Genomic DNA, 22,631 nt, shown 5'->3' with positions numbered 1-22,631 from the left:
GTGCCAATGATAGATTTTAGCCCATATCAAAAATACATTCAGGCTATTCAATACAAATCGAATAATGTACAACTAATGGTAAATTTCCTTAAAAAATAAAATAGCAATTTCCAGAAAAACTGATCTGATTATTGAAATATTATGCTCTCATTCATTCAGATAATATTCTAAGATAATTCAAAGTATATTTTAAATTAGCTCATGAAAAACAAGGGCCTAGCTTCTTGAAGTTCAAAATCTTAAGCTTGCTATTTTCATAGTAAAGAATATTAATTCAAGTAACATAATTATACACAGGCCTAACTGGCAAGATTTTCATACAAATAAATTCACTAAATATCACCGCATAAAGTTTTGTTATTTAAAATTACTAACGTGTTTTTCGAATAACAAATGACACAGTCCTGAACTTCAGTGACTCCTTGGTAAGTATCTGGCTACAGATGTAAAGCAACCATGCAGAAAAGGATCTTGGGGTCCCAGTAGACAACATCAACATGAGTCAGCAGTGTGCTCTACTGTTAATTGTCAGCATTATATTAGGGAATGTATCTCCGGCATATTGAGGGACGTGATCTTTCCTGCTGCTAAGTACTGGTTATCTGGAGGTCTGCATCTGCCCACCAAACAGGAGAGACACACAAGCTGAAGTGAAAGTGGTGAGGGCCACAAAATGATTAAAGGACTACAATATGTCATATAAGGAGAGCCTGGGAATGCTGGAACTGTTTAGTTTGGAGATGAGAAGACTCAGCAGGATTTTATCGATGTATATAAATAACTGATGGAGTCTCCTTCAGGAGCAAAGAAAGATCCAGACTGGTGCCCAATGACAGGACAAGAGGAAGTGATATTAACTGAAACACATGAAATTGAAACTAACATAAGAGTGATCAAACATCAGAACAGGTTGCCCAGAGTACAGAGTCTCCATCTTCGGATGGAGATTCAAAAGCCAACTGGACAGAGGCCTAAACCTGTTTTGAAGCAGGCGGTTGGACTAAGCAACCTCTCAAGGTCCCTTCCAGTCTCAACAATTCAGATTCTGCATCAGCTACAAGACATCTAAAATAATGTTATGTCTTGAATTATAAACTGCTTAGTAAAATGCTGAAAATAAACCAAACAGAAGATGATAATGGCTTGTTTCCAAGACTGCATATAGAAAACAGACATGATTTATGCCATTAGTTTATTTATTCATTTTTTATTTTTAGATGGTTTGCTGAAATTTCAATACTACTTTTATAACACCTAGCACTTATGACACTGAGCTGAGCAATGCAGTTGATACATTGGAGGGAAGGGAAGCCACCCAGAGGGACCTGGACAGGCTGGAGAAATGGGTCTATGGAAACCTAATGAGGTTCAACAAGGCCAAGCGCAATGTGTTGCACTTGGGCCAGGGCAATCCCAGGTATTTATACAAACTGGGAGAAGAACCACTTGAGAGCAGCCCTGTGGAGAAGGACTTGGGGGTCCTGGTAGACAAGAAGACGGACATGAGCTTGCAGCCTGGAAGGCCAACTATGCTCTGGGTTGCATTAAAAGAAGAGTGGCCAGGAGGGAGAGGGAGGTGATTGTCCCCTTCTACTCGGCTCTTGTGAGGTCCCGTCTGGAGTATTGCATCCAGGCCTGGGGCCCCCAGCACGGGAATGATGTGGAGCTCTTGGAACAGGTCCAGAGGAGGGCCACTCAGATGATCAGAGGGCTCAAGTACCTCTTCTATGAAGAAGGGTTGAGGAACTGGGCTTGTTCAGCTTGTAAAAGAGAAGGCTCCGGGAACACCTCACTGTGGCCTTCCAATGCTTGAAAGGAGAGTATGAACAGGAGGGAGAATGACTATATATAAGTGTGGACAGTGATAGAACAAGGGGGAATGGTTTTAAACTAAGACAGGAGCTTTAGTTTAGATATTAGGAGGTAGGTTTTCTCTCAGAGGGTGGTGACACACTGGAACAAGCTGCCCAAGGACATCGTGGATGCCACATCCCTGGAGGTATTCAAGGCCAGGCTGGATGTGGCTCTGGGCAGCCTGGTCTAGTGGTTGGCGAACCTGCGCATAGCAGGGGGGATGAAACTAGGTGATCATTATGGTCCTTGTTAACCCAGACCATGCTATGATTCTATGATGATTCACTTTTATCCCATCAACAAGACTATGTACCGTGATTTCTAAGTGACACCAAAAAATACAAAACAGTAACCAAATGTTTCCCAAAAGCTTCATATGTCAATTATTATAAAAAGAAACATTGGAAGGGGGCATTTTATCTGAAAACTATCCAGAATATTTCTCATTTAACTCATATACAACAACTAATAAACTATTTTTGACTATTAAAGAAGCACAAACTAGTGGTACTGATTAACAGAAACTTAATGGGATTGTACTGTTTTGAGAAAACAGTATGCTTGCATATTTACTACCTAGTGCTTATGTACATCTACTGGAAATCATTTTAATTCAATGTTACTTCCTCAATATAATAAACAATACAGAAGAACAATGCTATTTATATTAATAATTTAGCTGAATAACACTAGAAAATATGCAGGTAGTGTTTTCCAAATTTTAGTACATATAAGCCGTGAGATGGATAACACAGAAAACATGTATCTAAATTCACATGTATGTTTCATTATATTTGATATTTTGAATGGTTTAAGAAAATTCCTCTAATGATTTCTCGGTCTATCACAAGAAACAAATATCTGTCTAGGAAACATACAGTCATACCCAATCCTCTAATAACAAAGTCAAACAGAACTATCACATTTTATATTTTGTTATGCATTACTTGTCTTAACACTGGTAACTGTGCAACTGCTTTTGAATTTCTTCAGTCATTCTTCACACCTCAATTCATGTGAGATTTCAAAAGCTACAATTTATGAAATCTGAAAACTTCACAGATAACATTTCTTGCAATGTGACCCTGAAGTTGACAGCTTAGTATTTACAAATACATGAAGAATAACTATTTGTTCAGTTTTTATTTCCCGTTATTGTGGCTTGCTTCTTTTGCTTTTTGCCTTAAAATAATCACATCACTGTTGCTACTGGATTTCTCTCATATTTAACACAATCTGTACCTAACAAAGACCATAATCTTTCTACTATTCTGCAGAGTCTCTGCACTACATTTCATACCCACCTTCCTTCAAATGTAGCATTATGAATGCAACAGTGACCACTGAATCTTACCTATGGATATTTTCCTACAGAACTGTACAGAGCAATGAGGAAAATTTATGTTCAATGCAACTGATAAGGCTTTCCTCTGCAAATTGCTTTTAGATTAAACCATCAATGATGTACACTTAGCTATCTACTACACAGTAAAGATGAAATTAGCTGTGTCTGCACTTACTTATTACCAAAAATCTTATTCAGTGCTCTAAGTGTGTTGAGTCTTTATAAATGATACATTCTGTTATTTGTGAAGAATCAGCAATAGCTGACATTATATTTTTGTTATAAAGGTAAAGACTAGATTACTTCAAAGTTAATGATTCATTTACACATCTAATCCAGCCTTTACATTCTAAATTAAGAACTATCACTAAGTTTGACTATGTATTAGTTGATAATACTAAAAGCTGTATGAGCTGTATTCAAGAATTACCGCCCTTTAATTTTTCCCTGTTTTGTTGTTGTTGTTACAGCTGTGGAAAGGTGGGGAGAACAAATCCACCTAAATTTACCTTAGCACTGAACAAAATGTACCATATCTCAAAGTAACTGTCAGAAGTTGCTGTAGTATTAACAAAACTAGGATGAACAAAAATCAAAATTATGAATGAGATTGTACAAGGGATTTGAATGATCTGTATGAGACTGTATTATTTCTGAAGAATTCTCATTATGGAGATAATAATACTGTTTTAATCTATTTGTCAAGATACAGACCACTATAATTACAGCAATTTGAACAATGGTAAATACGGTCTAACAACATCCCCTTGAACTAGATCCCAAAATTTAATTCATGCATCATGAAAAAAAAAGAAAGAAAGAAAAAAAAAGAAAAAGAGCCACACTATATCCTGAAGCTTATAATAATATGTATTTGAATATTTTGTGAAATTAAATCAAAGATCCAAAACTTGAACTTACCATGGAAGCTGTTTTTCTGAGCATCTTTGACATGTTAATTATTACAAATCAGGCCATTGGGATTCACTGGAAGTCCCGATATAACTACTGTCTAAATTACAATTGAAATTTCAATTGCTTTTTCACTAAGGGTCATGAAACTGAGCAAGTCATCAAAAAGTTCTGCTGATTAGTCCAGATGATGTACAAAAGCAGAGTAACTTTTAATGAAAATATGAGATTATGAGATTGATATCTAAAACTTTTTTTTTTTTTTTTTTTTTTTTTTTTTTTTTTTTTGTGGCATTGTTACAGGTTTACCATCTATTCAGTTAAACTTCATACCTCAGGCATGTTCGTAAGAGGGGTAACGCAGTCTGAAATGATATATGAATCCTCCTGAGCAGTGAGCAAATGTATCCACACATTTAAATACATAATCCTCATCAGGTTTGCCATATTTCTGTAGAATATTTTGCTGTGCTAAATTAAATGTCTTTCACAAGACAAAATGGCAACTGTAGCAAAGAAAGCAAAGCTAAACATGTTCCAAAACCACAGTTTATCCTCAAACATTCCCAGAGAAAATCTAAATTAATAAGGACTTGAAATAAAATAGCATATAGAAAAAGGAATTATTCTGCTAGTAAAAGAAGCCAAGAAAATGTAATTGTTTTGCTTATATCACTTTTCTCTGTGCAGCCAAACAGCAAATTCCTCAGACAACTTATTTCCAACTCAATCTTCCAAAAGTTTTTCCATGCAAAAAAGTCCAAATTAAATCCCCCAAAACAAGAAGCCTGACTTCCCATTTTGCATCTTTTTTTTTTTTGTAAGAAATTTCTAACATAGAATCCCTGATAGTTCGGTTTCCATCTACTACTGTTACTAAGTAGATGATAAAGACTTTCTTCACTCTGAATGATAAAAACAACACAAAAAATCAACTGCAAGATATCACAGGAGACACTGAAAGTCAATAAAAGAATGAATTCTTTCTAGAACTCATATAACAGAACACAGTAGTGCAAGTAATATGTCACTGAGAGAGCACTTTTAGAAAGCCAAATATTTATGTGGATATTTTTTAATGTATAAGTAATAAAAACCATACCAAAGAACGGATAATGACAATCTAAGCAGAGTGTCAGTAGTCAAGCAATAACAGGGTAGCTTTAATTTTTTTTTCTATTTCCTTAAGATATTTTACGATTAATGTTTGAAATTAACTTTGTGACTCCTTATCAAAGAACACTGCTTCAATAAACCACATCTTAGAACAGGGCTCTAAACATAATTAATCTGATCAAATAAAACTGTTTTAAATCACATTCTTTTCGATGTTTAATTCATAATTAATACAATCGCAAATGTATCAAGCTCTCTTCCACAAAGTAGAGGATGATCAGCATCAATCAAACTTGAATTTGTGGTGCCTAAAATTATGCATTCTCCTTTCAGTCACAGAATTGCCGAAAGGAGTTTGGAGATCATGTGGATATCTAGGATATTGTTTTAAGAAACTTGGGAAATTTTAAGGAAAGTCTAAAATAGACACATTTTCCTTATGGTATATATGAGACAAAGGACAGGGCGTCTACACAAATGGGAATTTACAGAATCAGTATTGAAAAAGAGCAAGTACTTCCTCTCAGATATACCAAGAAAAGTAGAATATTAAAAAGTAGAGTTGTCTAAAAGTTTTTTATTATTTTCCATGTACAAGAAGATAAATTTGTCTGATTAAGAAAGCAGCAGTTGAGAACTAGCTTGTGATCCTATATGCTTCTGTGAATATTTGTGTAAATCTTCCCATTCAGTTGTTTTACACTCATTGCCAGATGGCACTTTTATGTACAACTCTAATCAAGTATAGTATGTGGCACAGTAGTGGAAAAAAGATAGCTATTCAGCAACAACTATGCTGATGCCTTGGAAAATACGAACACCAAAAAAAGCCTAAACTGAAAAACATAGTTGAGAGGAACATATAAAGCAAGTAGTGAGACATGTTTTCACCTCATCATTGATCAATTCTATCACTTTTATATGGATGGTGAATGTTAGGGGAAAGAAATCCAATAAATGAGGTAGACTTCAAGAGACAGTGCAGTAATTAGAAAGCAAGCTCTGTAGGAAAAGTATTACATTTCTTCACCTGAAAGAGACAGCTCATATCTGTGGTTGTGAACTGCATAGTATTTCACCCCAGAGGAGAAATCAGAAGCAGAGAAAAGAATATTCACTTCATAATCAGTTTTCATGTTACTGAAATGGCAAGGAGAAAACAAATAGTTCTGAGTTAAGAGTTTAATGGAAAACTAAGAAGGTCTTTGATAGTGCTTTTACTGGCCATGCCTAAAGATGATTACAGCAAACAAATTCTACTTTCCACTCCGTTCAAGTCACTAGTGAAGTATGAAATTCAGATGTCAGGATGGCAAAAGAAAAGAGGCATTTCACCTTCATTGCTGATGTCAGTAAAACTCAGAGGAGTAATTCCAAGTGCATGTGTTAATCCACCTTTTAAAAGCAGAAAAATAAACAGAACTGGACACAGGAAGGAAGGAAGTTGTGGAAACTACTTATAAAAATGTGTGGAAAGTGGAAAAGTATTTGCAGGCAACATGTTATCTGTTGTACTGCAGCATAGCCAGCAAATTAGAGAACCAACGGAAGATTGTCAGTTTTACTCTTAAAATTGAAGGATGCTTCCATTATTTTCTTACCTAGAAGAACTAAATGGTAAACAATTTTAAAGGAAACATAAATTCAAAATGAACAATTATTAGCACAAATGACGCTATCTTGTACAAAATTAAATCACTGTCTTAATCAAAATTCTTCTGAATAAGTCCTATGTTTTTTGTTTGTTTGTTTGTTTTTGAAAGGACTTTTATTGAAAGCAAAAATGGAAGACAAACATAAGAATAAAATGTCAATGCTTTGGTTATTATCCCAAAATTAAAATAATTATGTGGGTAATATTTATGGAATCTCTCTGGCAATTTTTTCATGTTTAACTGCTATTGCTAGTATTGAAAAACACCACTGTCCAAGGAAACAGTATTCTGTGAATGAAATGCTACAAATAAAGGAAGGAAGGAGGTTTTTTCTTAGTACCAAGTGAAACATTTCCTATCAGGAAGTGACAAGATTTAATTGCAAGGGATACCAAGATAGTAATTTCTAAATGATTTTCCTTTTTTGAAGACTGAAACATTCCATTACTTACTAGCATGGAAAAAAATGTTCTGTACACATCTTGTGGTACTAGGAGACAATGATTCAAGTCAATGGCATGCAGGAAATAAAGGCATGCAGTTTACTCTCCTCTCAGCTGTAATGAAATTTGTTTTACCTGCAGTTACCTTCCCTATGCCACTATTTTATTTGAGGAAACAATAGGTAATACATGCAAGATTGGCCTTACTGAATTACTCAGTGTCTTCCCCTCAAACTAATAATGACAAGCCTTTGACACAAACCCAGTGGAGTCTCCACTGTTTCCCCTTCCATCATGATCCAAGAAAATGGTGCTGTAAGCTGTTCCCATATTTCTTGATGCTGTTTATTTTATGTATGAAGTTACGTAGAATTTCTTCAAGGACATAGTTGTCCATTGTGTCTAGAAAACTACTGGCAGATTAGGAAAAATAAACCTCTGTCATTTTATTCTGGGCAAATGCTTACATTAGTACTCTTCAGCCCTGTATGGAAGACTTGATTTTTGTCACTCTATGTGTGAGATCAAATGATGGCTAAGTTTCCATAGCACAGGTTGCATACAACAGCTATAGAATGCACTATCAAGAGGAATCACACAATCATATATGTCACTGTCCAGTGTGCACACTAGATCACGTACAGGCTAGGACATACTCTCCACTTTCTCAGTTACTTTATAAGGGGGATTGCAAGTCTTCCTCACTTCTCATCTTCATCATTTCACGCTTGACCAGAACCTAAAAGGAATTACTTTTACTAATGATACACTTAGGAATCTAAAATAACCTATTCTTTTTTACAGTTTTGACATGGATTCATAGGGCACCCTGAAGTTTTCGCATTGTGTTTTAAAAACATCTTCACAAAAGCTTACATGCTTCAATGGTGACATATTAAAGAAAATAATCCTCCTACTGATGAGAAAGAAGTATTGTCCATACTTCAAGGAATCTCAAGAAAGAACTTGGATTTTTCCACAAGTTAGTTCCTCTCCACAACAAACAAACAAATAAATAAATAAATAAACTCTAATTTTCTTGTGTTATGCTTGGTTTATCTAGATCACAAAGGTATGGCTTAACTGTTGCAGAAGACATTAGCCTAAATGTAGTTTAGAAAAAGAAGTTCAAGAGCTTTGAAATGCTGTTTATACTTCAGAATATCATCCTCCCAAAATAGTAAATTCAAAGTAGTAATATCTTATTAAATCACGGGTTTCTTCTGTGTTAGATTATTGTTTTGTCTTCCACTAGTGCCAGCATCGAGCTTATCTAAAAATGGGGGTGGAGTATGAAAGGGACCAAAGGTAGGATATTCCTAGTTACATTGTTTCATATCAAAACATCTCCCTTAAGGTCAGGATGAAACTTCTTATTGCCTGGCTAAAACCACAACATGGTATGATAATGTTGGTGTGTGACCACATAATTTAAAATATATTCAGATGCTTTGCAGATTTTAACTGTTCACCTTATCTTGGAAGATATCTTATAAATTCAGGAGGTGAAAATCTGAAAGCAAGAAACAATACTCATGCCTCATTCAGAAGATTTTTCTTCTATCCAGAAGCCTGTCTGTCAGTGTCCTGAATTTTTTTTTTCTGCTGCAAGTTAATTTTATTCACAAATATTCTTCCTCTATGTTTATTATTGTAGTCTTGAACTTGAAAGATTCTACATATTCCCAATGAACATAAAAATATAATCTCAACACACAGAAGCACAGCTTTTCTGCCTATGCTTTCTAGGAATCCAATGTGAATATGTTCAATCCAGTTTATATAAGATCTTTTTTTTTTTTTTGGTAGACCATGCAGCATTACAGAGTTCTTCACACTCAGGTAATGAGATTGAGCTCAGTGCTGAAGTAAATGAATGGAGCAATTTAAAGATGTGTAATTGCTGTAAGAAAGGAGAGAAAGAAAAATGTACAAGAATACTCACTTTGATGAATCTATGAAGTATATTACAAGAGCACCAATACTAAGAGCGAAGACTAAGACAACCTACAAAAGAAAAGAGCAATTATTAAGAGTGTTAGAGTGAAACATTTATCCTTCTACACAGTAACACACATACGCAAAAGACAAGGAAAATAAATCATAAAACAACATTATTTGTATTTCAGTTGTCTCTTTATGAAAACTAATACTACTTGAATTTCAATCAGGATATATTATCACAGTATGCTTTCTTATGTTGAAAAGTAACCACAGAAAAGTTGAAGCTCTGCTCAGGGCAACCCAGTATACAAATAGGTCCTAGATCATAACTTTTACTAATGTAGATTTTTTAATTTCAAATGGCCTGCAATCCCACCACATGGCATTCAAGTCTCAGTATAACTTTTATAGAACTGGCCTTCAGGACTACAGTAAGAAGCTCCCACTCAGTAGTGGGTAAAGTAAGAGCAATGACATTGCTCTTAGATTACACTGATTTTTTTATTTATATACATGGTTGTGAAATCCATAGATTAAATGTAAGGCTATGTAAAAATATACATTTTCTTGTGGATCGTGTCCATTGAGACAACAATTCACTATTAAATATGTTAAAATAACAGCAGATACACAACCAGAGCACTCTGTAGTCACATTATCCCTGCTTTAAATTTGTTGATTTTTTTTTTTAACAAATGATTTGGTTAAGTATGGCATCCAGTCCTCATTAACAACGTTGAAATTGCTTTTCTGGGTAATATAGCAAAAACTGGATTAATCCCATCTCCATCCATCTCTAACTTTATTTTCTCCAAACTTTAAGCCAATACAATTATCTAGTCTACTGGTTCCCAAAAATTCTCCAGTAGCATGGGAACGTTTAGTTTCACATCCTACCTGAAGTAGGACAGCATAACTGAAATGTATGTACCCTAATTTTGGCTTGAAGAATCATGAAGTACACAAAGTTTGTGACTCCAATGTAACTTAGACGTCTGATATCATAAGTCTGGGTTTATGTCTCTTGAACAATGCCATCCCCAGGGTAATTTAGAACCTGAAAACATGGATACAATTAAGCAATTTTTATGTGCTATACAATGATTCTTCTGGAAGAAATCAGAAAAGATCTGTGTTTGTGCACTAAGGATGAGAAACAGATGGAAAATTATGTCTCCTGAAACTTTCATCTGATTTGCTAGTCTACAGAATCAAAACAAAATGTCCTTTAGTCTTTTGGCAGCTTAAAGTAGCTGCTTAGAAGTAACGTCCTTTAAAATAAACCTAGAGAATAGATAGCTCAGGACTGGAGAATCCAGGGTACTAGTAAGTGGACGTGCAGCTCCTCACAATCTCAGTTAAAATACAACTTCCTAGGTCAGTATTGGTTAAATAACACATCACCTAAACAAGTACATTTGCTAAATGAACTAACAGCGTCGTTCCAGTTCTGACTGAGCAGATTTATCCATCTCCATGAATTTCACCACTAATGTGCATTATCACCACAATTACTACTTTTGTTGACAATCTCAACTGTTCAAGCAGCAGATGGGCAATGGAACAAAATTTTTTTTCATTCAATAAAGGCTTTAGACCTAGAAGATTTCACTGGAAATTATTAGTCTTCATTTGGCTAATGAACGCAGAAATTAGTTCTCAAAGACTGTCTCACTCAATCCTTGAACCATTTGTGATTCAGTAATACCTTATCTCCACATGAAAGAATTTGGAAGGAAATTCTGTTCCAGCTAATGGTTTCTTCATAGCTATTAAACTAACTTAATTTTTTTCCCCACCTCAAAAGAACATGGTGTTTTTTGCTTTTCTGCACACTAATCACAATATAGTGTTCTATATGTGAAGATTACTTTTCACCTAGATTCTAGGGAAAAGGATTTTTGAAAATGACCTCAAGGATCATCTAGTTACAACCCCCCTGCCGTGGGCAGGGTTACCAACCACTAGACCAGGCTGCATTTATAACCCAAATCAGTCAAAACTCAGTCAAAGCCAAGGAATGAAGCATGAAGCTCTTCAAATATCATTTTACTACCTAAGTTTCAAAGTGTTAATACCTGCAGTTTTAGTGTTCTTTCATTAAGCTGCATTGATCAGATGTGTACAGGTGTTTTAAGACAAAATAAATTATTAAAACCATATCAGCATCTGACAAAATACTGATGTGGTAAGCAGTTTGTTCATTGTCATCTGATAATATACAGCAAGTTCTGATTTGCAGTGATCCCAAATTCTACATTCCTCAGAACCAAGATTTAGTTTAATTCTGGGAATAAAACTGACTTTAACTCCCTATTCCTCCCACCTCCACAGTATTCTATGCCAGACACAATCACAGAGTTTGGGCCTGAATCAAATTTACTATCTAGCTCTAGAATTATTTATTCTCAAAACATTTCAAGTGAGATTTGTATGTCTACTTTAAGAAACGCTGTTAACCAAATTGCTGAAGCTCCTGGGAGTACACTGCTTACATTTTTGGCCCAAACTTGTTTTAAACACAGTAATTAAATATTATCAGCTTTGAAGTACCTAATGGTGATTTTTGATCTACACTCTGTGGAGTAACTTTTAAAGTAATATACCATTATAACCATCACTAAATATAAGTATCTCCTAAACAATGACAACAACAACAAAAAAATCCAAACAGATTCACCCTAAAACAGCAGTTTTGATATAAAGAATGTTAAAACAATCTCATTTAATGATGCAAATGAAATTTAAGAAACTAATCTTGGAATCTTATGGGGACCCTATGACTGTTCTTACTCTTTCAAGTTCTGCAAACTATACAAGAAAAGTTGGACTTTGATTTGCTATTTCACTTAGCAAGTCTTAGGTCATAGTATTCAGTATTGGCCTATTAGCCAAAGGAGACCTCTGGAAAAAAGCCAGAATAATTTTATACCAGCATTGCATTTTCATTATATCCAGTCTCTTAATAATAATCACTATGGTGCTTAAATAATGTTTTACGGTTCCTGCCTATATATTCTCCCAAGATGCTTAAGTAATTTAAATGTTTGGTGACAATTCATATTACTGGCATTAAAATGAAAATACCTAAAGAAAATTTTGTAAAAAAACCTCCATATTCCCATGCTACTCCAGTGACATAGTACAGAACAACTACACCATTCCCCTATTGTAGCGTATACCTGATTGCAGATGAAGTTTTGTTTCCTCTTTTCTTACCCCAGCACAGATACCGGGCATCATAATCCATAATGTCCCCCAGAATCACAGTGCCTCAGCAGAAAATGGAATCTTAAGCTTCATTTTTATCCCACTAGCAGAGAAACACATTTTTCCTCTGCTAAGTGAGACATCGAGATGAACCTGAACATGCCAAGTGTTTGGGAGAAGTAAGACCTGAATCAATCAGGTTAAAGTTATATTAAAATAAAAATAATAGTAATACCGTTCCATGATAAATAATTCCATTTGATAAAATCTCAAGTGCAGAAGTTTTTAGCTGTATTCCCACCCACAAATGCTGAATGCAACCATGTTATTTTGAATTTAGGTTGTTGACAGATTTTGGGGGGAGCCAATGTCTATTTTTGAGAACTTAGTATCTGAAGAGAAGTACAAACCTGGACAGACTGATATCCCAAACCCACAGTAACTAGAACCTACAGGAAGAAAAAATGCCAGTATGCATGTGAATTATTGCCTCACTTTTTAAGTAGGCCATGGGGAGAAGTCTGCTGGCTCTGTTTATTATTTCAGTGCATTTGGCACAACACTTCAATTGCTACACATCTATTATAGCATTTCTCTGGAAGGAAAGAATCTTTTAATTTATAATAAATTACTGTTTGTTTAAGACTGAGAAACATGAAGTCATATGCTAGTAGCTACGCTGAGTACTTAAAGCACTGAGTTAAAAATAAACATAAGTCTGATTAAAAGAAAGGGTGAATAAACATGGAATAGTTGCTGCATACCATTAAATCTTTCATTAAAAATAAAATAAATCCAGCTAGAGTTCAACAAAAGCATACAATGCCTATTTTAAGCAGAAGTCAGAGAAAATGCAGAAAAAAATCCACTTAAGGAAAAATAAAAAGAGTTTTGCTCTCCACTACTACTGAGTTGCCCCAGAAGAGCTTTTACTGCTCTGCTGAGATACTTTATTAATCTTCATTAAGAACAATCACAGGAACTGAAAGAAAAGAGGAAATAAAATTAAAAAAAAAAAAAAGGACATTTTATAAGTGTATAGTAACACAAGTTGCAGAGAAAGCATACGCATTCTGCAAATACTATTAGAATGAACCCACGATAACAACAGTGGAGCTCGGCACACTTTCTAGGACTAGGCCTAAATAACAAAAGGAAGATAATGATGAGATCCAAGGGGTGGCACTGTTTCTCCTACAACTGCATTGAACTACTGCCCTAGTATTACTGAAGGAACATGGAAAGGCTGTTTACTTTAGAGAAAAGAGAGATAATTATTACATTCACAGTAATGGATAATTTAAAGATTCTATAGTAGGAACACTTTATTGATGTCAGCCTTGAAAGGAATGCACCAGAAACATCATACCAAATATCTGGATTGTTACATACCCTTAAATAGCAGCCTGTGTTCCTCAAATTACTAATGAAGTGTAAATACTACAAGTGCTCTCTTTGAATTACAATTTGGTATGTATAGCCACAAGTACCACTTCAGTCCATTACCAATCCTACAAAAGCTACGAATGCATCTTGACAGAACATATTTTTTGTAAACGTATATCAATGATAAACACCTACACAGAGGCTTCTGGATGAAAAAAAAAAAAAAAACAAAAACATAATATATTGAATTTGTTGTCTCTGAAGAAACTAGCACATACATTTTGTGCTTTTTCCACTGTGTTTGTCTCAAGATAGGTTGTTTCAGTGTGAGAGAGGCAGAATGACAAGATCTGTTGTACATGCTATGCAGTAGGCAGACAGCAGAAGTCACTCAACCATCCATTTAGAGGCTGCCCTGAGGGCAAGTATGCCAACCCCTGCCACAAGAGTCATTTTTACTATTTTGTTGACTTCTGCAATAAGCCCTTTTTTCTTCCTTGTCATCAGAGTAAGAAACATGTAGTGCAGTAGATGACACTTAATCTTTTTTTGATTGTGAATAAAGTTTTCTTTCCTGTGATGATTGAATAGTCTTAAAGCTAGTGGATGTCACATGAGATTTTCATTCATGACCTCAATTATTTTATTTTAACACAACCTTTATAGAAGACTAAAAGAATAAATGGCCCCTAATAAATTCTTGAGGCAGGGATGGTGGTGGATCCAAATAAACAAATAACTTATTTTATGTTTTTTAGTTCTCCAGTCCTTATTTTGTCATCTCATGACAATCTATTTGTACATTGCTCCTTCAGAAATCTGTCTGAAGCTCTTAATATTTGAAGGTTAAATTATTCGCCCCTAGGCCTACTGTACTGCCTATAATATATTACATTGCTCTATTAACATTTATATTTTGAATTATTTAAGGAGAATATGAATTATTTCTAATGACCACAAAGCGACATCCTGGGATAACTCAAGGATCCACTAATTTTGGAACTCTAAGTTTGCATTAGTAACATGCCAATAGCCTGAGGTTTTGGCCTAATTTGAGAGAAAATTTACATACTTCAAACATCAAAACAAACTTTCTTTGACCAGAAAAAAATGAAACACAATTGTATTCCTTTTATAGATACACAGAATTTATTTGTCTGGTTTTGTTAGGATTGGAAACACGCATTTCTAAGGATACAACAGCTGCAAGTTATATTTCAGAAGCAGAAATTACTTAATCCGTGTTTTGCAATCCAAGCATCAATTTGAAGATCTAGGATATGCACCAGCATCTTTGCAATTATAGTGGTATAACAAAAGTAAGATTTGAGAAAAACTAGACCACAAAAGAGCCATAATGTCTTGTTTAAATTGATGTTTCATTAATTGGTCTCCTACATGTAAACAATGAAATCCAGGAATTATCTGCTGTAAACAAATTCAGGAGTAGTAAGAAATTATGCATTGTGGCTGATATAAACAGCTGAGCAATTAATATCTCTAAGACTCTATAAATACACATAAAGTAAGAGCTGTTTACTGTAAGATATATTCTCCAAAAATGAGTGTTCTCCAGTCATTTTTGGTAGTACTTCATTAAGATTTATTATTATTATTCCTTTTGGACATATCACAGTGAACTAAAGACACTAAGTCATGTTGAATAATGCAATTCATATTAGTTCATCCAGCAGTCTTCAGAACTTTATGATTTGTCAAGACAAATAAAGTGAAATACATACTTTTAAAGTAATCAATAGAAAATTTCTACTTAGACACATTTTCAACTGTGTTCTGATACCAGGAGTAGAGGCGGGACGATATTTAAAATTGATCAGCAGGACACAGTACCACACTCTGGATGGAGCCGTACACTGAGTTCTCTCTGGGCTGAAACATTTTGCCGTGTCCAGTCATTCTGTTTCCATTTTCCTATCTGGTCCCTCCCAGGCCAATACATAAATAATTGAAATAATGAAGGCAAAAGAACAAAATATTAGGAATACTACTCTTTCCACCATCTGCTCTGTAAGGAAATGAATTCCCAGGTGCTCTTGGCAGGTCATTCTATGTCATTCAGGTTTCCAAGGTCATCTCATTATCTAACGATAACGTACCGGCTGTTTTGATCCACCTTACAAGACCAAGCAAGGATAAAGCAAGCAAATGAGTGGTGAAGTTTGTGAATAAGAGGGATAGGTTAAAGTGATGAAATAATAAAAAGACAAAAATAAGAATCTAGTTATCCCTTCTGCCAATAAATAATAAATATAAATTCAAAAAAAGGATTCTAAAAAGCTGGGAAGTTTCTTGTCATTTACCTTGTATTCACAGATATTAAGAACAGATTTTGCAGCTAATATATTCCCTGTAAAAGAGCCATGCTTGCTGGAAAATAATTGTATGAAGAGCTAGCAGTGATATATGCATATAAATACAGCCAAAGTGCAAATTCTAGTCAGCACCTGCTGCTGACAACAGGATACATACGAACTGCTATGAATCTTATGGGATATGTTTGCTAGATAGTGTGCTGGCTCATAAATTCATCTTTGTGGCTTATTGATCCTATTCTTTTGCATGCAGAAGTGACAGACGAGTGAAACTAAACATTTCTACTATTTCTTCCACTTTGAAAGCCAGACAGGATTTAGAATCAAGTTCTAGAAAGAATTAGGCATTTCCAAATCAGAGTGACCAACCTCACCTTCTAAGGAAGTCAGAAAACACTTGAAAGCACCCAAGTCTTTTGAGTCAGCATTTATCAACTCTCAGTTTTGAGTTTGATTCAATTAAAGCACTAAATCTAAACTTTGCAGTGCTGATGACCACAGTGTAATCTCCTCAGGAACCCAAAGACTTGCAAATGTTTGCTTGCAAACTCCTTCCTTTCAATTACACTACCTGCTTTATTACACAGTAAAGTTCACTACAGATCTAATTAGCTATTAAATTATATGCTAAATAAACAAGTCACCAGCACGCAATAAAAAGGGTAGTAGAAAATTTGGCAGCTTTATGAGATCCACAATACAAATTTTGCTCTTGTTCAGCAAAGATGAAATAGGCTTGCTGTTTAGCAAAAAAAGCGTAAGTTTGTCCAAAAGGGGTACTACCTGATGGACCAATAAGAAGTAAGGTCTCTGTGAATTTATCTAGGCAAACTAATAGCAAGGATTTCATTTTAAAAATAATACAGAGACAGCAGTAAGGCAGACCAACTTGATCACAAGCCATCAGAAAAATTGGTTATTATTCCTAGTCCTGCTACTCACTTGTTGTGAGACTTACAGCATGTTACTTTACTTCTCCAGGGTTTTGTTTCTCCCTCTTGCTTTCATTTTGCTATGGACTTAGCACAGTTGAGACCTCTACTGCAATTATAAGAAGAAGCAGCCTGAGTAGGACAATATGTAAATCTATCCGTACTGTCTACAACATCAAAGAGTCTTTATTTAGTCACAAGTTTTATTTAAATATAAAGGTTTCATTATCTCTTTTTATGATAAACTTCTTGTCTTTCTAGTATTACAGTTTAATCAACTAAGACATTACCTAGTGTAGTTAACTTATTCCTGACACTAAAATTATGTATTTATTGAACATCTCTTTACAGTTCAAATTTAATGAATCTGTTTTCACAGATTTTTGTAATAGCCATAATAAACAAGAAATCTAGAAACAAAATTGCTGGGAAAGAAAGCTGGTACAGTAAATACAGAAGAGTTACCAACATCAACAAAAAGAAGAAAAATTAGCCTGAGTCAGCTGGGGAACATTTTTTAGCTTCAGTGTATTGCATTTGTATATCAGGACAGTAATTTGAGTATTATCTAAATGGGACAGGTAACACGCATAGTAAAGGCCTGAGTCACTCTGAGCTTGCAACTGTTCACAATTGTAGTAGTTAAGACAATATATCACTGGGAGTAGGATTGGTGACATCTCTGAAGAAAACAAAACAATACAAGAATCATTAGATTGACTGTCTTAATGTACTTTTGTTTTACACACACACATATATACACAGATTCTCATTTTAGAAAGAATCTTAAATATCTTTGTCACATCCTGCTCTGTAAATGCATTCTAATATTAGTTTGTATTTCAGCTTTATTTTTCTTTCTTTATGCAAAGTGTCTTATTCCTCAACTTTTGGTAACTTATTGACAATAAAATGAAATTTTCTGCTTAATCCATAAATTTGAAAAGACTGAGATTTTCTAATTAGTGAAAAAAATACAAGAAAAAAGTCCCATCTGTTAATAGTGTGGTGTAGTTTGGAGTTAATTAGGTTTGCTGGGAGAGTGCCTGGTGATATGATCAACTGAAGTGCATACAACTTTGCCAATTTAGTATTTCATTTAATTAGTCAAAAAAAGTAGCAGTATTTTCTATTACAGTGTGCTATAGAGATAAATATTGAATTTATAGCATTACATGTATGTATATTTTCTCCAATATAAAAGGTCCTTGCTCCTGATTATCTATCAGTTATCCAAATTATCCCTTGTTAATATGAACAAAAGTAAAAATCACTTTTCTTACGACATTAAAAGCACTACTCACACTGATCTCCAGTTGATGCATGACTGGCTTTACCATTACACTTAGCAAAAGAGATAAGTTGGTAATAGGTCTCATTTTGGTTGGTAACAAGATTCTCATAGCATGACTGTAGCTAAAAGACACCAGTGAGCCCTCAGCTACAATGGAAGTTAAACGTTCTTGGCTTCAGGAAAAACTAGTAAAATTAATTCAAGAACAAAAAAAGCTAAATGAAGAAGAAATGGTCAAATCATTCATATAAATAAAAAAAAGAATGATAATATCTGAAAATGAATGAAGCCTTGTGTTCATTGGTCAAGTTTTACTTAAAGTCTAGGAAAACCCATAGCTGATTCACAGACTTCTAGATATAGGTAGCCACCAACAACATGACTTCTTAACTAAGACCATGATATCTTCAGAGATCTGCATGAGTTCTCTGTATTCCAGTCCACATGGTCTACTCAGTGATTGGGCATAGCTCATGCTCAGTCATATCTGTAGCCCTCTTGTGTCCATAAAATAAAATATCAAACACTAGACATCAATGCACGGAAACTATTCTACGTAGGATGGGGGAAACTGTTGGTGTAGTTAAACAACACAGTAGTTATGAAAGACACTTTTGCAAAGATTTTTTTTGTTTTCACTTTAGCACATACTCTTTTTGCTGGCACTGTTTGCTCTTCAGTCTGTTGCTGAAATTGATAGCTTTGACTGATATCCACAAAAAAAATCTCTTATACCAATCTGCTTTGTAGACTGAAAATTGATTGCTTTGTTGAACCACCTACTTAATCACCCAGCCTTATATGAGCTTGTGAATACAAAAAGCTGCCTTTAATTAGAATACAAATGGAAACTATAAAGAGAGAAGTTTAAACAGTCATTGTAAATTGTAGTACTACATTTTAATGTACTAAATTTTACTAAATTTTAGTACTAAATCTTAGACTTCTGTCGTCTGATAATGCTGTACAAGAGCACTGCAACTCAACTTATCTGAAAATAAAAAATAAAAAAAGCCTAAGAGTTTTCCAGTGGCTATTTAAAATTATAATTCTAATCAGAAGTCCTAGTTTTCCATGGCAAAATAGCTACATGAGCTTTTTTGGTTTTAGATAAATTTTAACTGCCTGCCAATAAATTCTTCGATACAGTCAATAATCTTAAGATCTCAAATCTCTATGAAATGACACAAAAATTTAATAATTTCACTCGGAGCAGCTAAACATAAGGAATACAACTGTTCAGGATTATGGTGATCTGGGTTTAGGGAGAAGCATATGTTTGTGCTAAAAAGGCCACTTTTGGCTTTTGAAGTAAACAAAGTGATTCCTGTTCCTTTAAAATATGTGTGTGTAAATTTTATCTTTTGTATAATATGCACAAGTATAATTATAGTGTACTACAGGTGAAATCTTGGTTCACAGTTTGATGAAAGTCTGTGCAGCTACATGTGGGTTTCTTCACACTTCAGCATTTCAGAGACAGACATGGAAGCTTTTGATATCATTTCTTACAGGAACTGGTGATTTTCATATTGTAATAATCAAGGAAATACTGATGGTATGTTGTAAGTACAGTTGGAATTATGATTCAATATCAAGTAACAAATGATAAGAAATCTACATGGGGTGTGAAACAGAATCAATCATTTGCAACTGTCACTGAAAATCTAATGCAAAAAATATTAGCAATGATGTAGCAACTGAAGGTAAAATGCTATTTTTACACAACAAACCTCTGCTTATGATGAATATTTTTATTTTAGGGTGAAAGAAGTTTCTCTGTAAGTGTTCAGACTGATTTATTCAGCAAACGTTTTCTTCAGATGAGTGTTTCCACATTGTTCCGTGATAATTCTAAATCTGCAAGCTTTTCTTATGAGCATTTTTAGTATAGTTCAAAGATAAAATCAATAATCATATCACTAAAAGCCTGTAGAAACAAGTTCCAGTGTAACTCTCTCCAACAGCAAACAACTGTGTGGTGCTTAACTACCTTCCGGTTTAAACCACAACACATCCTTGCTTTTAAAAACCATACAGGGGTGGCTACTTAACCTGGTCTTGAGACCCAACAGTTGCCTCCGCTGACCTTTTCTCATTACAAGCAACACTGTGTCAGGTCCCTTAAGCTACTTTTCATCCTTGTGTGCCTTGGCTTTGGCTGTTCTTTTATGAAACACAGGAAGCTTAATTCAAATATAACTTTTCAAAGTCATCCCTTCCTCTGGGCCCACTTTAGCTAGCCCAGGGTATCTCCCATCAGTGTTCTTATTTTTACAGCCTTCCCTTTGAGTGTGGCAAGCTAAAAAGTGGAGTGTCTTCCTGCATACTTTACTTGTCAAGGTTTAAGTCTTTAAGATATAGCTGACTTTCATTCTGGAGTAGTTTTATCCACAGAAATAAATAAAAACCAACGCTGAGAATAATGAACACACAACTTCAGTTAATGTTCAGTCCCATAACACTCACAACGTAACTACTTTTTCACCTTTTCTGCATGCTTGCTTCAGCCTGGCTATATTCTCTTTCTGGGGAACTAGAAGGACAAGAGGGTTTATTTTAAGAAGGACTAAAAGCTGAAATCGGACTAATGAATCCTGGGCAAAGAGATTTCTAAGAGGTATTGTTGCAGCTCCAAGTCTTTACGTAAGCAAGCCGTTTTAGATCACATTACAAGTATTACAGAATGGGTAGAAGATGGAAGTACATAATGGGTTCTAAGGACTTTTATCTTTTTTTAAGTGATGTAAGAAAAACATAATATGTTTTTGCATGAACGGCACAAAATCTAATACTAAGTGAAAGACAGAAGGCTTTTCTCAGAATGAATACAGCAGAAGCCTACTAGGATTCTGGCCAAGTTAATTATACTATTGAAGTTTAATTTTTTTTCTTCTTCACACGCTCTCCTTTCCTCCCTTCCAAAGCTTTACTGATCTTCTACACAGATTCAGTTCTATGTATTAAAAAAATAAATAAATAAAAAATAAAATAAAATAAAATAGGCTACTTTTCTCAAATTTGTTATAAAGTAGAAAATTTGAAAGCTAGGTATGGGGAAATTATCTTCTAAGCACAGTTATCTCAGATGTGACAATGGTGTAGAACAGCAGCTGGGGATCAGTAGTTCTTCTGCCTCTCAGCAGAAAGCCCAGCTCCTTTTCCTCATAGCACTGTATCACCAGAATCTCCGCCTTGATGCTCAGCCCCCTGAAGACACTGCTGCTATTCTCTTTCAGAGAAGAGTGAAAGCAGGTGAAAGAGGAAGAGAAGCAGTGTGGATATGTATTTGGGGTTTTATGCATCTAAAATAAATCTCAACAATCCCTGGGCTCTGCCAGTGACCTCCATCCTCTACTGAACAAACTTACCGTCCATACACCATGCAGAAGACTAAAAAATGGAAATAGTAAAGTAGTCACCTAATGAAACTTTAAAATTTCTTATATCAAATCTACATATGGGAAAGTTATAATCTGGTGATCACATGGAATAAGAACAAACACTTTCAAGTTCTAATAGCAACCAGTAATTTATTTTCTTGACAGCTTGGCTGACATGCTTTCTGACTTCAAAACAGAGCTGGAAGAAACAACTTTCAACATTCAAAATTTCAAACATCAAATTAAGATACCTTTTGCTAATTGCCTAATACCTCAGAATCCCTCTTTGACCAAAACAATCTTATGACAAATGCCTATGGAAAAGTATGCCAAGGCAAGTGAACACTGCTGACTCAGAAAGAATGTCCTCCTACTGATTCATTAACATGACTGCCAGCAGCATGGATGTATTCCCTAAAGGTCTATCTTGCTTAAGCAGTTTCTCAGTTCATAGCTTGATTTCTTACAGTAGATCCAGGTACATTAAACACAAGGAATATCAAACACACATCCATATCTGCTCATCCACTTGTTTTAAAGCTGCAGATTTTCCCTAACTACAAGAGCCATAGTAGGATGTCACTAGTACCCAGAACATGCTGCAGGGCTACTCCATGATTCAAAACACAGACAGGAGAATGGGCTTTTGTGAATAAGTACAGTCCCTATTAGAACGGGTGACACGCACTCCTTGTACTGACAAAGAAACAGTGGGACAGGCATTCTGTCACTGACAGTGGAGGTATAAATTGCACATTTACTGAGCAAGCTGTCTTGTCTTTACTCCAGTTCCTTGCTGGGTTAGAAGTCAACAACCATTCCAC

At 34.9% G+C, this 22,631-nt stretch overlaps 1 protein-coding gene across 50 annotated transcripts in view; it reads right to left on the bottom strand.

Annotated features, from left to right (window-relative positions):
- Positions 1-22,631, bottom strand: part of KCNMA1 (potassium calcium-activated channel subfamily M alpha 1) — a 443,671-nt gene that overhangs the window by 231,645 nt on the left and 189,395 nt on the right. For all 50 annotated transcript variants that reach the window (XM_040702202.2, XM_046942681.1, XM_040702201.2 and 47 more), the window contains one exon: positions 9,271-9,332. In XM_040702202.2, coding sequence (XP_040558136.1) covers positions 9,271-9,332 — 62 coding nt within the window. The remainder of the gene's footprint in view (positions 1-9,270; positions 9,333-22,631) is intronic.

This window comes from Gallus gallus, chromosome 6 (assembly GCF_016699485.2).
Source record: "Gallus gallus isolate bGalGal1 chromosome 6, bGalGal1.mat.broiler.GRCg7b, whole genome shotgun sequence".
NCBI classification, from domain to species: Eukaryota; Metazoa; Chordata; class Aves; order Galliformes; family Phasianidae; genus Gallus; species Gallus gallus.
Note: the sequence above shows the minus strand (reverse complement) of the source record. Positions and strands in the feature narration are given on the sequence as shown.